Source organism: Pollicipes pollicipes, unplaced genomic scaffold (assembly GCF_011947565.3).
Source record: "Pollicipes pollicipes isolate AB1234 unplaced genomic scaffold, Ppol_2.1 Scaffold_3087;HRSCAF=3621_pilon_pilon_pilon, whole genome shotgun sequence".
NCBI classification, from domain to species: domain Eukaryota; kingdom Metazoa; phylum Arthropoda; class Thecostraca; order Pollicipedomorpha; family Pollicipedidae; genus Pollicipes; species Pollicipes pollicipes.
The window spans coordinates 22135946-22155122 of NW_023596225.1; the positions used below are offsets into that span (position 1 = coordinate 22135946).

The 19177-nt window shown below is 53.0% G+C and overlaps 1 protein-coding gene across 1 annotated transcript in view; it reads right to left on the bottom strand.

Annotated features, from left to right (window-relative positions):
- Positions 1-19177, bottom strand: part of LOC119089881 (uncharacterized) — a 39399-nt gene that overhangs the window by 5698 nt on the left and 14524 nt on the right. Inside the window, exon 4 of the mRNA XM_037212688.1 lies at positions 9114-9243. Coding sequence (XP_037068583.1) covers positions 9114-9243 — 130 coding nt within the window. The remainder of the gene's footprint in view (positions 1-9113; positions 9244-19177) is intronic.

Below are 19177 nucleotides of genomic sequence, written 5' to 3' on the forward strand. Positions count from 1 at the left end.
GCGCGGTGATGGAAGCAAGGTGATCGACCGTGGGGTTAGGTCATGTCATGTCAAGAGATGACCTCGTGTGAGCAAGTATGAATAACACGTTTCCAGATGGCGCATGAAACGACAAGTTAAATTATTCCAATAAGATTACCGAAATCCGCTCGTTCCATAACATGCATGTCTCAGAATACCACGCGAAAAAGAAACAAGTAATCTGGTAACCATTTGAATATCCACGCATATCAAGCACACAACACCTTCTTAAGGCGCTCTATCGCTAACACCTCGAGGCAAAACCATACACGAGAAGAAGAAAATCAAAGTCAAGTGTGAGCAGCAACATGTCCCAGAGCGGAAGACCTCTGCTTCACCTGGCACGAGACTGACTGATACACCGCGGCTGTTATCAGAACGCGGTCGAGGAGTCGTAAGCCTTCCACAAAGAAGGCGTAATACCACTGTGGACCCGACTCAGCCCCATATGGTCCGGACACCTAATCCGCATGTGCTGCGGGGAGGACGGCATAAACACCAGCTGGGTGGCAAGCACGGCTGCGAAAAGGAACACACGTTGGCGGGCCAACTGGGTAGTGAAGCCAACGCTGAGAGCACGCGAGGGAGCCGGCCGGGCAGTATATGTCTTCTTGTGCCCTTTAATGGCTGCTGCCATTTTCCAACGTTAAACTCAGGAGAGGCTCCGACTGGGAAGGGACGCCTGGGTCTTCTCTAAAAGTCGAACTGCATCACGTGAACAAAATGGTCATCAGATGACCTGACATGACCTCGCCTCTGCACCAGCCACCATACAGGCTGCATTTTTATAGTACGGGGTAATCGACACGCGCATTTGATTGCGCCAAGTTTAGATTAATTTCCATTCATAATTTAATCATGCCTCCCACCATAAGGTGATGGAACTGGAAGTGTCATACATAGATCTGGTCTTCGGTGACCTTCAGAGGTCACAGGTTTTGATGCCCCACAAAATGCCGAGAGCTGCTTATATCACCTCATGTGTTCTGCGCCTGTAAATGATTTGACAGAAATCAAAGAGGTCGGGATTTTCCGGTATTTAGGATCACTCGTTTAAAACGAGAACGAACTTGCGCTAATCTCCCAGGATTTTCAGTCTCACACAAATATGAAATTATCTACAAAGCATGCACCATGTTATATACTTTTATATAAATATATATTATAAATGCTATTGACATCAATCGACGCCCATTTCAAAAACTGTGTGGAAATATGTCGTATATTTCTGCTCGCGCAAAGATCACCACGTGACCTAACATTATCTCACCTCTGGGTTGGTCATCGTACTTTTTCACTTTAAATATGCGATGCAATATGTACGCAGATTCATTAAAACAGGATCAGATTAATTTCAATAGTTCACGATGGTTATCCTGTATTATGCATTATAGTTGTCAGCATCCAATATCGATGTGGTCTTTGGTAAGCTCCAGAGGTCACGGCTTCCAATGCGCCGCGAAAGCCAGAGTTGTCCTCGTGATAGTATAAGTTCTTTACTCACGGATATTTTTTTAAATCAAAAGGGTTGGAATTTTCCAGGTTATATTTTCCTGTCAAGTTAACGGAACATAGAGCATTGAGACAGGAACTTCTTGTTTCGAAACATGTATTAATCTATATCATAAGTATATGCCTCGATCCGCTCATTCGATGACTATTCACAGGGCCTTCTGGCTGTACATGACCATCCAGATCGGATGGCTTATAACGTATATCCTGTTGGTTAAAGCGGCTCGCCTGTTTACCGCTGTACCTTAAACCGCTTGATGCCCCACGAAGAACCTCTGCCCGACGAATCAGAGGTCCCCGGACTATCGTTGGCGCAAGGTTCGAATTTCTCTTAAATCAGACTCCCTTCTTCGAATCTCTCTTAAATCAAATGTCTGATGAATGTTAAATGTTATGAGGATGTTATGATCAATGTTAAATCAAATGTCGTCGATTTCTGGTCGGCTATACTCGATATCGAAAATCGAACTGCTGCCGACTTCACAGACACTGTTGCTCCTTGAATCTGACGTTCACTATGTTGACCTCATGTATAATCTATCTATAATAAAGAATGACAAAACAGTATCAGCAAAATCGAAGCCGTCATCTGAGAGCTGTCGTTGATCTTTGGGTGACGTTTGCACGGTCGAACATTCTCTTATAAACCACTTCATTGAGACTGTGCAGCGTCAGCACGAACCTTCAACTTGGCCTACTCAGAACTTCTGCCAGCAAGCATCTTTCCGCAACGATGCGCGGTCCGTTGCCAGCATCACAAAGAGTTCTCAAGAACCTGCAGAGCTGAGCCAGGCCAAGGCAGGGCCGTCTAAAACGAATTACCCGGAATCGCTTCGATAGGGAACGAGCTTAACAACGCAAACGTGGCTGGCGTGGCATCATGGCCGGCCTTTGAAGTGAAGTTTAACACAAGAACTATTGCGATATTACCGGGCTGGCATCAGCGTTCGGGGCGTTCCAGCGCAGCCTTGTTGAGGTTTGGGCTGCTGTGGTCGGGCCGTCACGTGTGCCCCTAAACAGTCTGGATGGAGGGTGATAAACGAAGAAGCCTTGTGCTCACAGTGAGGAGGAATAAGTTCCAGACGGTTGTATTCAATATCAACATCTCGTCTTCGCCCGCAGCTGGTTTATACAGAACGCGCGCTCCTTTCTTGCCGCACGGTTATAGACAGGTCACTGTTACAAATCAGTAAAGAGGACTTGAGGGTGAAACACAGGCTATATAACACACGTTCGGCAATTGTCATAGACCACGCATGGAAGGCTACGTTAATGACCATTTTTTCTCATGCAAACAGTTTTCACCATCACGCCACCTGGTATCGAACACCACAAAAAGTATGGACAGCCTATCTTCAGATCCTCCATAAGAAATCAAAGCTCAAGGGTGGAATTATGCGGAGAGAGGGGCAGCCAGGATTTGACCCACAGCCCTGAGCAGGGGCACGGCCGTGGCCTTGATAACGGTGGGCCACAAGCTTCCCAAAGGACCCTTTCACGAAGAACCTTCCCCCAAGTCACCAGATGTGGTTCACTTGATTATGAGAGAGCACAATCTTTTCCGTGCCATTTTTATATTTGCGTTGTTGGTTTTTCAGTTTTCATTTTACTGAGACAGAACCCTGAAGCTACCGGAAGATAATATCATGCATTTATTTCAAGGCCAATAAGCTGAAGGAAGCAGGTGTTGAGTGACTGCCTGGAATAAACCGCTGGCGCTATCCATTTCACAATGGTTCAGTGGACTGCTTCTTTATCGAGAGCAATCAGAGGCTTTGCAAGTCACGTCTTAGAGCCTGCGCTCGTCAGTCTGAGAAATGGAAACCAGACGCCCAACGTTGCAGTTTCCCCAGGACGCGTGGCGTGCGTTCAGAAGGCAGTTCGAGCAAATATCTTACCTGCGCGACGACTATACCGAAAATATGAACAGATTAGCGTTTACAGCACCGCGAGAAGATGCTGGCAATTGGTGGTGGAGCTGGGAGAGTAAAGATAGCATCTCTTTCTCCTCTGTTGCTGTTGTAGCTGTTATGCACAGGGCTTTGCCATTGTCTCATCGTGAGCTCAAAACAGTTTCTTTTATTGTCAGAGAGCTCAAACCAACTCCGGCATTCAATGTTCCGTCCTTGTCCCTGTTCGGTAAATGTACCCCTGGCTGATTTGGGGCCTTTTACCTACACAGGACACCCTGCTAGACAATGTGGGCCCCTGATTGACACGGAGGTCCCGACCAATGCAAATCGAGGACCCCAGCCTCGTTCTTGCTTTGGGAAATGGCCGCCCGCTACACAGAACGATACAGAGCCGACTGTTCAGTGTTGGTCTCTACCAAAAAAGAAAAAAAACAGAGGCCCGCATGGTCCCACGGGGTTCCCAGTCAAAGCAGGATACCCACTGACCAGCATCTGAGGTCCCAGCCCTACGGGCCGGGGTCCTTGATATGACTCACAGCCAGCTCGTTGAGCCCTTATCCTCTCCAATCGAGTCCTTGATCATGGGCCCCGAGGGGCCTTTCGGGCCTCTCTTCCCCTCGAACACTGTCCCTGGTCGGCCCGGGCCCCCTGCCAACACACGACTTTCTCTCCAGCACTGTGGACTCCTGGCTGACACATGCCCCTCATTAGCTCAGGGGCCCTGAACAATGTAAACCTCGGGCCCCGGTATTGTCTCTAGTTGGAAATGGGCACTCCAGCCCGGATGGAGTGGCAATGGTGGCGCTTGACCGACAGACAGGCCTTCATCGACTCAGGAGGCCTAGTCCCCGCAAAGGGCCTTTTGAATGTCATCTGAGAGTCTGGTTCTGCGGTACGGGCCCCTTAATGCGATCCCGGTAGCTCTTCGGGCTCTTCAGATCGTCAAATCTCGCGCTTAATTGTTGGTCTTGGGGGGGCCTTAAGAGAGTTGGGGGTGGGCACATGCTCTTGTACCCTCCCCCTCACCATTGGCCCCAAGATGGCCAGGGCGGGCAAAAACGACACATTTCGTAACTTTGAGGAAATGTTAAGTTATTTGTACTGAGATAAGTTTTTTTTTAGAGCAAAGTGTTTATAGCCTCCGATATGAGGAAGCGACATCAGATCAGTTATGGAAAATCAGGGATCCTTACAGAATTCGGCCCCCAAGCCGGCGTTCCCCCTTCCTTCCCACAGGCGACGCTCCCAATACGCGCATGGCAAAGCACAGCTGTCTTTATCGCGCCCCTTGATCGCTCCCATCTTGCTTTAACCACCACTGTGGGCGCGTTTACAAAAAAAGCAAAGCGCATCAAGCGACGCGTCCCGGCAGCTGGCTGTTCACGAGACAAGGACGAAACAGACCCGCCCGGCAGGCAAGCCCGGTCTACCTACCGATACCCTGACCAGACAGAATGGCAAGCCGCCGCGGCGGAGCGTGCGCAACGCTGGAGATATTTGCCGCAGCGCACTGCGGTTCCTACCGATAGCCCCGCCGCCATTTGTAATTGCTCATTCAACCCATGGTAAAATCTGCCGGTTGGCTTTGAGGCGTCTTGCAGCATCGCGTCTCTTTCAAAGTTGGACGCGTGGCGCAACCACGCATGTTGAATGAGACAAAATGGTATCAATAATCGTTCCGCACGAGAGGAAAATTGGAAGACAATGCCTCTTGCACATGTTATAAGCTGGCGCCGAATTACATTTGGGTTGTTGTAGTTAACAATCCAACAATAGGAGAAAGTTGGTTACCTTTGTGTCACACCTTAGCGCGACACAAAACATGATAACAGATTTGAGGGTAGGTGGATCGTTTCATAGCAATGTGTCATTTCAGCTACAATTCGCTCCCGAAGCCTGGAGTTGCTTTTCCTAACTAGTGGCACCGCCATGTCTCGTCACATTTTATGGTCACTTAATGCCAAGGACGAAGAGTCATCGATTTACCGCAGCGCTTCCAACAAGGATTTTCTATTTCGGTGTAAAAGTCCCGCAATCGCCAAACAGTCAACGCTTTTAAGGTGAGTAATTTCTTACTTTACCACGATCACGCGATTGACTCGGTGTCTGGAAGGCCGCGTGCGTATATTATTTTCCATCCTTGGCAGGGAGTAGCAGCTCTGGTCTCTGGGAAGCACAGTCGGGCACTTAGCCCGCTGGCAACGCGCGTTACATGGAAGACCATGCGTAATCCTGTGACCACACCATGTGCGCTGTCGCCGGCGGCGCCGCGCCATAACATTCGAACCGTCCCGTGACGCGTCACGTCCGGCGCCGCGCTGCGTCACGCTGTGACGCGACATTTCGGCGCGGCGGTTTGTCCGGAGCCGGTGCGTGCCGCTGTCGGGTCTGCAGTGTCGGGCCGCCGGCGGCTAGGGCCGGGACCGGCTGTACGCGCCACATGACACGAATTTATCAATCAGGACAAAAGCCACGCACTGGTGCCGTGCCACGTGACACAATAGTCGTGGAATACAGCCGGCGCCGAACTTCATGTGAACTACGTGCTCCACTTGATGAGTCATTTCAATCTGTTTTACAGAAAAGGCAACGCTGCATAGCTGAGGCTACACCGCTCAGTGGATACCATTGTTCTCATTATACTGGCACACCGCCAAGTTTGTTTCGTTATCTTTTCGCACTATCAGCCGGTCCGGATATTAATTCCTCTGCAGAGTAGGTAGTAACAAATCCGGCCGGAATGTTCCGTCCCCAGCCCATATGGCCACATGGTGCAACTTTGAAGCCGCGTGAGTTGCGGTTCCATTGCATGAAACGCTTCAAGTCATGACTCAAACTGCCAATTGAAATTACATCTACCTTAGAGCAGCCTTTTCCCTGCCCGAGCCGTGGATGGCTGTCAGCGTGCCAAAGCAGTTATATCTCTGGGAAGAACGGAGCTGCGCCTCGCAGTGTTCTGCCGGCTCTCCGATAAAGACCCGCAGAAAATATACAGAACATATGGGTTTACTTGACGTTTTCTAAACATCGGGGCAGACGCGGTACGACAGCGTATATGTGTATTAAGGTATTGACGTTTGAGACACTCCCCGAAATAAAATGGCTGCTCCGAGTGTCGAGTCAATAGGGTCGATAAGGTCAATAAGGCAATAAGGAGGGACTTGTAAAAGGACACGCGCAGCAACAATCACACAGGAATGCATCAAAGGTAAACATACGGAACACACCTCAAATACTTCAAAGGGGACATACAAAACACATCTCAGGTGCATACATGCACACACGCACGCACGCACGCACGCACGCACGCACGCACGCACGCACGCATGCACACACACACACACACACACACACACACACACACACACACACACACACACACACACACATATATATATATATATATATATATATATATATATATATATATATATATATATATATATATATATATGCGTTCAGATTCCAACTAAATGATTGCATAGCTCACACCTGAAAGACGCGTGTGACAAAGTGCGGAGTTCCGCAAGTAAAGCGTTATCGAGTTGTGCGATACTGCACAGGGGGCGCCGCCTCGCCGTTCTCGCGCGCGGAGAGCTGGATCAGTGTCCTGAGGGGGTAGAGCGTGAGCGAAGAGAGGAGCTGTCCTGTATCTGAGAGACAAAAACTTGCGGTTCGCCAGTTACACGTGTTTTGTGAAGCAAGTTTATGGAGGTCTCTTGGTAGAGCTGGCTGAGAGCAGGTCAGCTCAGTTCTTTGTGCACCCTCAAGATATGATCAAATTTGGGACGGCCGGAGACAATGCAGCGCAAAGTTCAAGATCTTTTAGAGGTGTTGTGCGTTTTTCTCCGGCTCGTTGCCATTGACGGCAGGACAAAAGCAAACGTGTGAAAGGGCCCAGGCATTGACCGGGGTAGGTAAAAGGTCAGGGGATATCTAATGGCATACGTGGGACAGCCCGGTGAGGACACTGCTGCACTTTTTGACGAGGGCAGATACGTGAAAGTTTCAAGTGAGGTGCTTGTCGAGCCGTACGACAAGGTTCCTCACGGTGTGGCCCTGACACACAGCGTCCGCGCGGAACTAACAGTAATGGGAGCCACGGCTCAACAATTTTGACGCAAACCACAGACTGTAAGTTCCGTTTGACCAGTCTTCGGAAAGATCCAGAAGACAGAGAAGAGTAGGTTGCCGGCGGTCGGTGCCGGCAAGTATATGGTCGGATGCGGTAAGGCCATGTAGGAGTGAAACTGCCGCTACACCACCCTCCCGACAAGCTTTGGAAAGGTAGGAAAGATGGGAATATGTTTTAAAGCTGAAGGCATTTGATGGGCTCTCTGACTGGTGAAAAGGATGCACTACGAAATGCTTCCGGGGGTCGGGAAATTCACAGAATTTGTGACAACTGTCGGGAATATGAAGGATGACGTGGACAATAATTTCGAGGGAAATCGTAATTACTTTAATGCAAATATCGTCAGCCCCGTGAGCTCCTGAATTTTGCATAGACAAGAGAACAGGGTGCGGAGAGTCAAAAGTCATGGGCTTTAGAGAAAAGGCGCAGGCGCCAACCCTGGGTAGACGGCATGGAAGCTCAACGAGCACCCCAGGTATAACCCCACCAGCGAACCCCCCCCCCCCCCCCCGACGAAATACCCGTCTAACTCGTCGGAGGCGGCCTCGGGCTCAATTCTCTGTGTGGACTTCTCGCCATCAACGTTTTGGTTCAAGCTTCTAAACTTGGTGGCAGGACTTTGCCACCTGCCAGTACCGCTGGAACCACACCGCGCAGTCAACATCAGACCGGATTCAGCGCCGTACGACAGCAGCAGCCGCCGGCACGCAGTTGGCCGCGTGCCAAGCAGGGCTCGGGCGTCCGTGTCCGCGACATACAGACGCAAACATGGTCACGGCGTTCCTCCAGGCTGGTCCAATGTAGCTGTCATCTGCAGGGATTTCAGGCACGACGCAAGCCAATTTTTGAGCATGATCGACGCTCTCCATCGAGTTTCCTTACTAGGAAAGTTTTTTCACCAATGACGGCACAAGTAGAACACAAAGTGCTTCCACAAAAGACCACAGCGTATGTGTTTCGTAGGGACGGCTGATCAGCAAGATATTGACCATCGAGTTGATGTTATAGATAGCTGAAGGCCGACAGCAGGCACCCGAACAAGAACGGCGTAGCTCGAGATTCGATGTTAGCCACTATGACCGTAGAGAGCATAACGGAATAATGAGAGGGACAAGGGCGATGGAGACGTTGGTACGAAGGTGCATTAGTGGGCTTTATCGTCCGATGGCTGCCCCTCACCTCCCGTACACTATACGGGGGCAAACACTCTGTCCGTACACTCTACACTCCCCACCACTCTGCGAGGTATCGACCAGTGATCGGTTTCTCAAGCAATCCTAGATCGAAAAAGATCGATAATACCCAATCTTTTGATGTACACGTTCTTGCGTAATACGACGAGTTAGTGCAACAAAGTGGCTTAGGGTCTGTGCAATCATGCAGCACGAATTTAGCTGCAGTTTAAATTGCTGCGCTTGGTTTAGTGTCTACGAGATGAAGCGACAATATTGCTTACGATACGAAGATAGTTTCGATATTGTCTACGAGATGCAGCACGTCCCGGGCTTGTCCGGGCTTAAGACGCCACCCACCGTGCTTGCTGGCGAGCGAGGGGTCGCAGGCGCCGAACAGGCTCCTGCGCACCTCCAGGTGGTGCACGGAGGGGTGCCACTCGCCGCACAGCCGCTCCCTGTACCGGTGCGAGCGGTCGAAGGTGGACACCTGCCGGCCAGGAGCGGGGCGTCAGCACGGCTGCGCTGGCGAGGCCGGCGCCCGCTGACAGCGACACCGCCGCCTTGGCCCGTGGGCGTCAGGTCATCTGAACGCACTGACACGCTCCACTGCAGAACAGGCCGCTTCGAGTGGCGCATCAAGTCAAAGGAGCCAAGACAGGCAAACACGGCATTCGGTGCTCAAACACATATCACATACTTACTTACCGGTGGCGAAAACAAGTTAAGCTGATGATGCCATGCGACTGCTTCTGCGTCTTACTTCAACACGGCTTTAAGGATGTGCTGGTTGGACCCAGAGTGATCAGCCTTCTTGCGCACCAGTTCCACCGAGAAAGCCTCACCCGACTGGTGGTTGCCATGATCTCGCTGTGTGTGCCTGTTCATTGATGGCACCAAACTGGTTCGTGTTAGGACCAGGATAGAACAGAAGGGCGTGTTAATTGTGAGGCTCTTCATGAACTTTGCGGCAGATAAGCACACTGACGAATAATGCTTACTGATAGTGTCATATAACTTCCTTCAAAAGCAGCGGAACGACAAGAACGCGCCCACCTTGCGCCCTGAGTCTTGGTTGCTGTTTATTTGGGCAACCATAAAACTTCGGGACGTCGGAGCCTGCCATACCACAGCGTCGAGCACATTCTTGTGGATGCCGACTTGACAAAAAGATATCCGAAAAAACACGTTGCTGCTATATGTTCGCACTGATGCACAATAACCCTCGCACGCATGGCTTCCTCGGTGAATATGCGCCAAATTTCGTTGGTCTTCCACGAAAGGCTGCGGGCTTCCTGATCCAGTTAGCAGAGGGTCGGACACCAGTGCGGGCCGGAAACGGCCTTTGGACAGTCACCGGTCCGCTGTCTCCGACACCGGTCCCGGCGTCTCCCCGCTGGACAGCGTGCGTCTAGCGCCTCCCTGGAGCCAGCAGGCGGTGAGCGCGGCTGCTCAGGAGCGGCGAGCGAGATGCCGGCGCCCCCACGCGGCCCGCACCTCGGCGCCGGCGGTGCGGCCCGCCTCCTGCTGGCCGCGGCGCTGCTGGCACGCGCGGGCGCGCCGCCGGCCGCCTGCCAGCCGCAGCCGTGCCCGGCTCCGGAGCCGCTGGCCAACGTCACGGCCACGCTGCGTCGCCTTCAGGCCGAGCTCGGCCAGCTGCAGAAACACGTGCGCAACCTGGAACAGTCGGCGTGGCCCATCGACGCCAGCAGCACGGCGTGGCGCCGGTGCCGCGAGGGCAGCTGCCACTGCAGCCAGGAAAGCCGCTCGGTCAGCTGCCGACGGCTGCGAGGCGCCACCAGCGTGCCACGCCGCCAGGTCATCCCGGCCGGCGTCGAGGTGCTCCACCTGGCTGACACGCGTATTGACGCCATCCACGAGAACGCCTTCCGCGGCCTGTTCCAGCTGCGCGAGCTGTACGTCAGCGGTAACCTACTCGAGGTGCTGCCCGAGAAGCTCTTCTACGACCTGGAGAACCTCGACGTGTTGAACCTCAGGGGCAACAGCATCACCGAGCTGGACGAGGACCTGCTGGCCAACAACCGTCTGCTGAAGGTGCTGGACCTGTCTTTCAACAAACTGACCAAGGTGGCTGAGGATGAGTTTTCATCGCTCGGCGCCTTGCATTTCCTGACGCTGAGTGACAATGCGATCAGCTCGCTCGAGCCCAACACATTCCAGTACCTGCGCAGCCTGGAGCATCTCGACCTCTCCGGCAACTTGCTATCGTCCGCTCCGGAGACGCTATTTCGAAACCTGAAGCTCCTGCAGATCCTGAACCTCAGCAGCAATCGGATCAAGACACTGTCTGACAGGGCTTTCGGTGTCAACACTCGTCTGGTAACCCTCGACCTGCACCGGAACCTGATCGGAAACATGTCAACGAAACTGCTCCATAACGCGACGTCTCTCACCTACTTGGACCTGTCGGAAAACAAGCTCAAGGATCTCAGTGCCAAACACCTTTCCCAGCAGATATTTTTGCGCCACCTCTTTCTTGGCTTCAACAAGATTCAGCAGTTGGAGAGCGGCACATTCAGCGCTCTCACCAGCCTGGAGCACCTCTTCCTCTTCGGCAACAAGATGACATCGGTCGGCGGCGGCGCCTTCCGCGGCTTGCATCAGCTCCGCTGGCTGCTGCTCAACGACAACGACATAAGCGTGCTGCCGACGGAGGTGTTTCAGGACCTGACGAACCTGGAACGCCTGCAGCTCAACAGCAACCAGTTTCCACAGCCTGCCGGCCGGCCTGATGGACGAGCTGCCGCGGCTCCGCCAGGTGCAGCTCGGCAAGAACCCGTGGCACTGCGACTGCTACATCCTCTACCTCACCAGCTGGCTCCAGGCCAACCGGGACAAGCTGTGGGACCGCCAGCCCAAGTGCCGCGGACCAGGCGGCCTCGGCGGCAGCTTCGTCATCAACATGACGTTCAACGACGTGTGTGACGGACAGTGGCGCTCGATGGTCGGCATCAAGGGGCGGGTATAGACAATACAGTGGCACGGCGAGTGAACCAAACACGCGACGCCGTCATAGTGCGGAATATTCAAAAGCCCCACAAACGCCTATTGATTTTTAGCCTCAAAATATGATACGAGTGAGCAAAAAACTTTCGGCCGATAGCGAGCGGTTTGAAAGACATGTTTACAATTCAAGCCGCCCAAAGGTATCGCGGCAAACACAGACACTAACCATAGTGGAAAAACCAGGCACCGAACAAACTCGCCTGGCAGCGAACAAGCTCGCCTGGCACCGAACAAGCTCGCCTGGCACCGAACAAGCTCGCCTGGCACCGAACAAGTTTGTCTGCCGCAGAGCAAGCGCATCTAGAGCGGGCTAGTCTGGAATGATGTGAAGTGTTTTCGCCGACACGCGATGCCCCCAGTCGTCCTGCAGAACCCAGCGTGGAGTTTTCCGACAGCTAAGGGCAGTACTCCACAGCACATGGCACACTGCTCAGCACGTGGATACCATGGCCGCTACCCGACGCCATGTACAACAGCCGATTTTTACTTCCTCACACCATCTCGTGTCACAACTAAGGCTGCTACGTCCGTGTCAGACTAATTTAACGCTATCGCCGGCGCGATGGCCGCGCTATAGCCACATCAAGCACGCATGGCGGCACCCAAGCTCGTCCGGCGAACCGGCCATAACGCCCTCCTGGAGGATGTGAAAGAGCGCCCTCGATCGTTTCGCGTCAAATGGAGCGAAACGCTTGCCGCTTCAGATGACCCATGGAACGCCAGAGAGATGGCTCAGATGCCCAGCAAGCTATCTAGCTATCCAGCACCTTGGGATACTCTCTAGACGCATTGGCATTGCAAGTGAGTAGTGAGTAAAGAGGCGAAGAGCACAAAAATGTGTGCGTTCTATGACTGTCATTGCTCAAAAAGCCACGCTTGGAATTGCACTCCCAAACTTGTCCGCCTTATCGCTAATGCGCCAATGTCCATTAAAAAAAAAACGCATGGCACCAAACAATTTGGCCCAATCGCATCTCGGCTGTCCCGACCGTTTACCAACGTTCCGGACGTGGAATGTTTTGGATCAGCTCATAAAATGAAGCACGTCAGCAGGGATTCCCAAATTCTTTCGCGCCGTTCCCCAATTTTTCGCCAGCAGGGTGGCTGGGGCGTTCCTCGAGCTGCCTATGGCGATAACATGCTGACACGAATAACTTCTAGAAGGAAATCTCGAATCAGACGGAGGGAAAGACCCGGGGAAATTGCAGGTTTTTCAAGCGATGGTCGATGACAGGGGCTTCGTCCGGAAAGCTTGGGAAACACCGAGCATTTCCGGAGCTGGATGGGAAACTTGGGTTCACCAAGATTTTCCCAATCTTTCGCGACCTTTCCCACCACAAATTGCTGGCTGGACAAAAGTTACACCAGATTCTTAGCAAGAGGTTCAGATATTGGGTCTCTTAGATCCAGATCACCTGCGGCCAGGGAATCGGGAGACGCTCGGCTACGCGGATCGGACCGGGTTGGCAGAGCGAAGACAGAACTAGCGGTGACGTCCCAGCCGGCAGCGTCCCAGCGCGAGCCCGGCGGCAGCGGCTACGGCCAGCCCGGTCCCTAGACTTCCAGCGGCCTCCACCAGTCCGGTCTGACGTCATACCTGTCAGTGCCAGCCCGGTGTGACATTATGCCTGTCAGCGCCAGCCCGGTGTGACATCATACCTGTCAGCGCCAGCCCGGTGTGACATCATACCTGTCAGCGCCAGCCCGGTGTGACATCATGCCTGTCAGCGCCACGATCGTGGCAGGTCACGGCCATCCAAACCGTCAGCCGCCGGCGAATGCGAGGAAGTCGGCGACACCAACCGATGACGTCATACCTTTCCGATGACGTCGGTTATCCGTAAAAGGACCAAATGGTCATCGCTGAAAATAAATAGTTACCAGAACCCGCAGGCTTCTGTTTGTGACTTGGTATCACCAGGTGAAGCTGACATAAGGAAAAATGTATTAAATCACATAAGTAGCGTCCAGAGTCGATATAAGATAGACTCAGGATAGGCTTACGTAAGCTTCCGAAGGTGGCGTGTTAGAACCCAGGTGGAACTGTCACACAATCCAGGTCAGTCAGCCTCCCCTCCCCCATCGTGGCCTGTCGTCACCAGCAGGACCCCATGACGTTTCCAGACATTGTTCAGCAAATACGCTCCTTCCCGTGACCTGTTCAGCTAACGTGCCCCTTCCTGTGACCTGTCCAGAAACCGTGCCTCTTCTTGTGACCTGTTCAGCAAACGGGGCCCTTCCTGTGACCTGTTCGGCAAACGTGCCGCTCCCTGTGTGCTGGTGCCAAGCGATCGGGGCTCGCCTCCGTGTCACGTCCGGTTAACTCGGCTCGACAACACGTGACCTCTGGCGTCAGCGGCGGCGCGGTGCTCGGTGCGCCCGGTGCCGACTGTACTCGTACGCTTCGATCGGCGCTGGCGCGTGCCCCGCCGCAGCCCGCCGTGTTTTGTCGTGCGGGTGACGTCAGAGGTGGGGCTTGGCTCCGAGCCATCGGCTCCGGGCCGTTGGTAAAAGCAGCGTCCGTAGCAGCGGCGGCAGGGCGGCTTACCCCGCCCGGACGTCCGCACCACCGACGTGATCTGCCACGAGCTGACGAGAGCCGAACCCTGCCGTGAACTGGCGAGAGCCGAACCCGGCCGCGAGCTGACGAAAGCCGAACCCTGCCGCGAACTGACGAAAGCCGAACCCGGTCGCGAGCTGACGAGAGCAGGGCGGTCTACAGCCGCGAGCTGACGAGAGCCGGGCGGTCTCCAGTCGCGAGCTGACGAGAGCCGGACGGGCTCCGGCCGCGAGCTGACGAGAGCAGGACGGGCTCCAGTCGCGAGCTGACGAGAGCAGGACGGGCTCCAGTCGCGAGCTGACGAGAGCAGGACGGGCTCCAGCCGCGAGCTGACGAGAGCCGGACGGGCTCCGGCCGCGAGCTGACGAGAGCCGGACGGGCTCCAGCCGCGAACTGACGAGAGCCAGACGGGCTCCGGCCGCGAGCTGACGAGAGCCGGACGGGCTCCGGCCGCGAAGTGACGAGAGCCGGACGGTCTCCGGCCGCGAGCTGACCAGAGCCGGACGGGCTCCGGCCGCGAGCTGACGAGAGCCGTACGGGCTCCGGCCGCGAGCTGACCAGAGCCTGACCAGTTTGGCAGGCCGTCCGGCGCCATACAAACGTTCCTGGACGCAATCAAACGATTTCATGTTGAGGATCATATTTACTAGATAGTGAAATTGTGTTGTCTAGAGCAGTCTCTTGCGCTTAAAGGTATACCAAAAATTGCAAGTGAGATTATTTCATCACATCTAATGCTTGCTCACATGTCTTCGAATGTGAAGCACTCCTTCCACCTGCCGCATTACTCTCGGTTGCCCAGAGCCTTTTTCATTGGTCTCGGACTCTTTCCACTTACTCGGAGAGCCCTACGCTGTTGCTGGGTCCCGACAAGTTAAAGAGAATGTTTTAGTTGTGAAGATATTGAGGCAAGCATCAGATATGATGAAACAAGCTCACTTATAACAATTGGTATACTTTTAAGCAGAAAGACTGTTCTAGACACCATTAGCAGATATGCTCCTCGATACGTCAGTGTCTGATTACGTCACTGCACCCTGTACAACATTGATTCGGACCCAATTGACGGCCGTTTTGTTTGGAAATTGTGCCCACGAACGACAAATATGAACCAATCGACTCTTATATTTGCTTGGCCTTGATCGCCGCACTGCTTACGGAATGCTAAGGTTTGAACGATGCCATTATGACGTTATAAATGCCACAGTGATCTTGAAATACTTCCCCGAAATAGTCCTTCCATCTTTGCGGGTGTGTAGCTGAAAAATTGAAGCGGTCTAGATCTTAAGAACGGCAGGGCTGTGAACTACACCGAATGATCGTCAAAATAGCTAGTTCAGTTCAAAACACCATATCATTGTGGAACACTACCTTTAACGTACTAGGACCCTCGATGCTCAGAGGCGCTTCACATGGCTCCAGGACACTTGCCCTTTGATCACAACTGCGGAGGACCCTTCACTCGTGTCCGAGGCCCTATACATTCATCTGCCAAGGCATTCTCGATCGCTCAACGGCATTAATTCATGAACACTGGTCTTGGCTGTTGGATTATTCCCGTTCGCTCGCTGAGCCCCGCGCTCTGGACGAAGCCCTGTATGTTGACCGCTGGGGCGTTCCCGCTCGTTCAGGAGCCCACCACATTGGTCTTAGGATCTTTTTCTGCTTTGAGGGCTCTACATTGTTGACGGGAGCCTCTTTGCTTGCCTGCCGCGGCACCCTCCATCGCTCAAGTGCCATTCCCACTGATCTTGGGTTTTCCCATTTTATCTGGGGGCCGACACCGTCGACTGAAACCGCAATTGATCGGCCAGAGTACTCTTGACCACCTCAGGGCCCTTTCCATCGGTCGTGGGGTGTTTCAATGCAGTAAGACGCATTACTTGCTGCCGAAAAGCCCCGCATGTGTTTGCGAGCGCCAGGGCGCTCTGCCTGTTCGCGTGTAAGGGCGGGGCCAAATTGCTTCGCGTACATGTCCAAGATCCGCACGATGACAAATTTCATTGGTGCTTTAACCATAGAACAGTAGTCGGATATGCGCCGACGATTTTTTACACGCAATTACCGAATATAGTTTTACCACCAAGGACATAACATATGCTATTTCAGGTGGTTATTGAACTTGTGACATTTGTTATATTTGCGTATCACGTTCGTAACACCTTTTGAATGTCAGGTTGTTCAGTATTCATTTGTAACGGTCAAGGCAAAACCAACGCATTAGTCATCAGCCATCAGCTGACCACATCAACAATCCGGTTAGTCGTGAATTTTCTGTGTCATACCCGCTTTTGGTGGCCCTTACCAGCCAACTTAAATTCATTTTGCCATATATTCTTCGAGCTACTTGACCTCAAAATGACAGGATCGATCATGATCTGGAGGAGATGGACGTGCTCCATGTATGTGCATACGCACCACGTATACTGTACTTACTAGGGCTGCACACAGGAGGATGGGTTCCCGTGTACCAAATAGCATACGAAGAATCTGAGGATTCAATGACCGGTCGTAATGTGACGATTTTGGGGGGAGCTGACCCCAAACTCCAGGGAGCTTCATAATTTTGCGTGCCCCCCCCCCCTTAGGCGAAGCCCTAGAACCGCCACTGATTCAATACGTTTGTTGTTTTAACTACCGCTTACGGCATGTATGATAAGTACAGAATCAAAGCATATATGGCTCAATGATGCCCCAATCTAAGACCTTCAGGACTGTCGAGTGGGCTGCTCGTACTGGTGAGTCACTAGCGACGAAGCAAATGGCTACACCAGTTCAAGTGCAAGGACAATAACATCTTTGAAGGATGGGTTTTACAACCGTACAAACGGATATGCAGGGCAGCGACCATTGGTATGCGGTCGGACTGTACAGGAATGCAGGTACGAGACGGAACAACCAGAAGGCTCTCATAAACCGCGTAACGTTGGGGCGGAGTGGGTCATCAGAATGTTACGGAGAGCGACGGCCAATTTACCACGCTGGCAACCTGCCTCAGACCGAGTCGATCCAGACACCCCTCCCCCTCCCCCAGCCCAGTGGTGGCCAGCTTGCCTCGGACCCAGCCAACCCCGCTCTCCGTGGATAGTGGTGGCCAGGTGGTGGGGGGCGCGGCTCGGCCGGCCATCTTCTGAGAAGCTGGCCGTCCTTGGAGCGCCTCTCCACCGGTGATCGATGGCCAACGGCTGACCAATACCGCACGACGCAGCAGAGCTCCGGCCGCAGCGCCCACAGCTGACCCGGCGGCTGCCTCCTCGTCCACAGCTGACCCGACGGCCGCTTCCCCGCCCACAGCTGACCCGAGGGTCGGCTCCTCGCTCGCAGCTGACCCGAGCGCCGCCTCCCCGCCCACAGCTGACCCGAGGGTCGGCTCCTCGCTCGCAGCAGACCCGAGCGCCGCCTCCCCGCCCACAGCTGACCCGACGGCCGCCTCCCCCCCCCCCCCCCGGCCCACAGAGCATTGCATGTCCGCTGAGCGCAGCTGGTGCAGTTGGCGGCGCCTCGGGCTCGGGCTTTCAAAAACTTATTCCCAGCGTTACTTCCACTGCGGAAACTTATACAACATCCATTTTTCACGACATTTCTTCTAATGCGAACTGACATGCGACGTTAGTGTTACACGGCAAAACGCTTGCTTTAAAAGTGCATAGCTGCCTGCACTTTTGTTGCAAAAACTCACATAAGCCTTACACACATGCAACATTACTTCTACTGCCAATGTTGCCGTGGATGGAAAAAAGCGTGGACGCCTGACAAGGGGGTAGGGACAATTCACATCTTACGAGGAAATCCCAGCTGAGCATTACTACAATTCAATGTTCGTGTTGCTGACACAGATATTTATTCATTATAGTCATAGGGTACCATTTGAAAAATTAATGACGACCGGGCGGGCGCACGGGAGCTATCACTCTAGTTGGAAAAAGAGTATTGCTCGAGGATATTCAGCATTTGAATACGAACCACCAAGCACATGATAAATGTAGGGGTGTCGCGAGACGGTCTGCACGTTTTGCCGCTGGATGGACGCGGTAAAGTCTCTTTACCTGAAAAGGCGCCTCTGCACTTTTTGAAAAAATCAAGCCTTTGCGGCCAAAATGTACTGATGCGCCGATTGTAAGCCTCCGGTTATCATCAAATATAAGGCCGCATTCTGAAGAGCTGGCAGCCGCTTGCAAGAATGTCATGCTTAGAATCGGAAACTCGATGCATCTGGACTGGACCTGTAAAGCGTGGAAAGAATGCTGCCAAAATGTCTCCGCATTTTTTCATTGAAGAATAGTTGTGCTCAAGCTGTGGAAATCGCAACTGGTGGTAACTATCAAACAGTCATCGGTACCTGCACAGACTTCGTCCGGTCCAAAAACGTCATTCTCATTTCTTAAGCCGACCTCAGACCTTTCCTAAGCCGTCTTCAGACCTTGCGACCTCAGCCAACCTTGAGAACGTATCCAAACGTGCTTTAAGAAACATCAAAGGCGTCATTTATCTCCGAGAAAAATGTTCCACCTCACTTCCTGGTGCATTAGACGCTCCGGATAATAACAACACGGCTGAGTATCGCGAGGCAGACCGCCATTGCTTTTCAGATCCCCGCTCTACCAGCTGCGGACTAAAATGGTTAACAGTCCCTCAGTGCTCACCAAAAGCTTGCCTGTGTGGAAGCACGTTGTGTGCATGCGAGGTGTGAAATCTCGTCGGGACCGACGCTCAAAAAGCGCGCCCGCCATACGTCACACAATTTGTTGACCGTAGCTAGATCAAAAGCGACGGCACTACACATTTTTCTGGTGGCCCGTATCAACAGTATGAGTTTGCGATTGATGTGGTTGATATT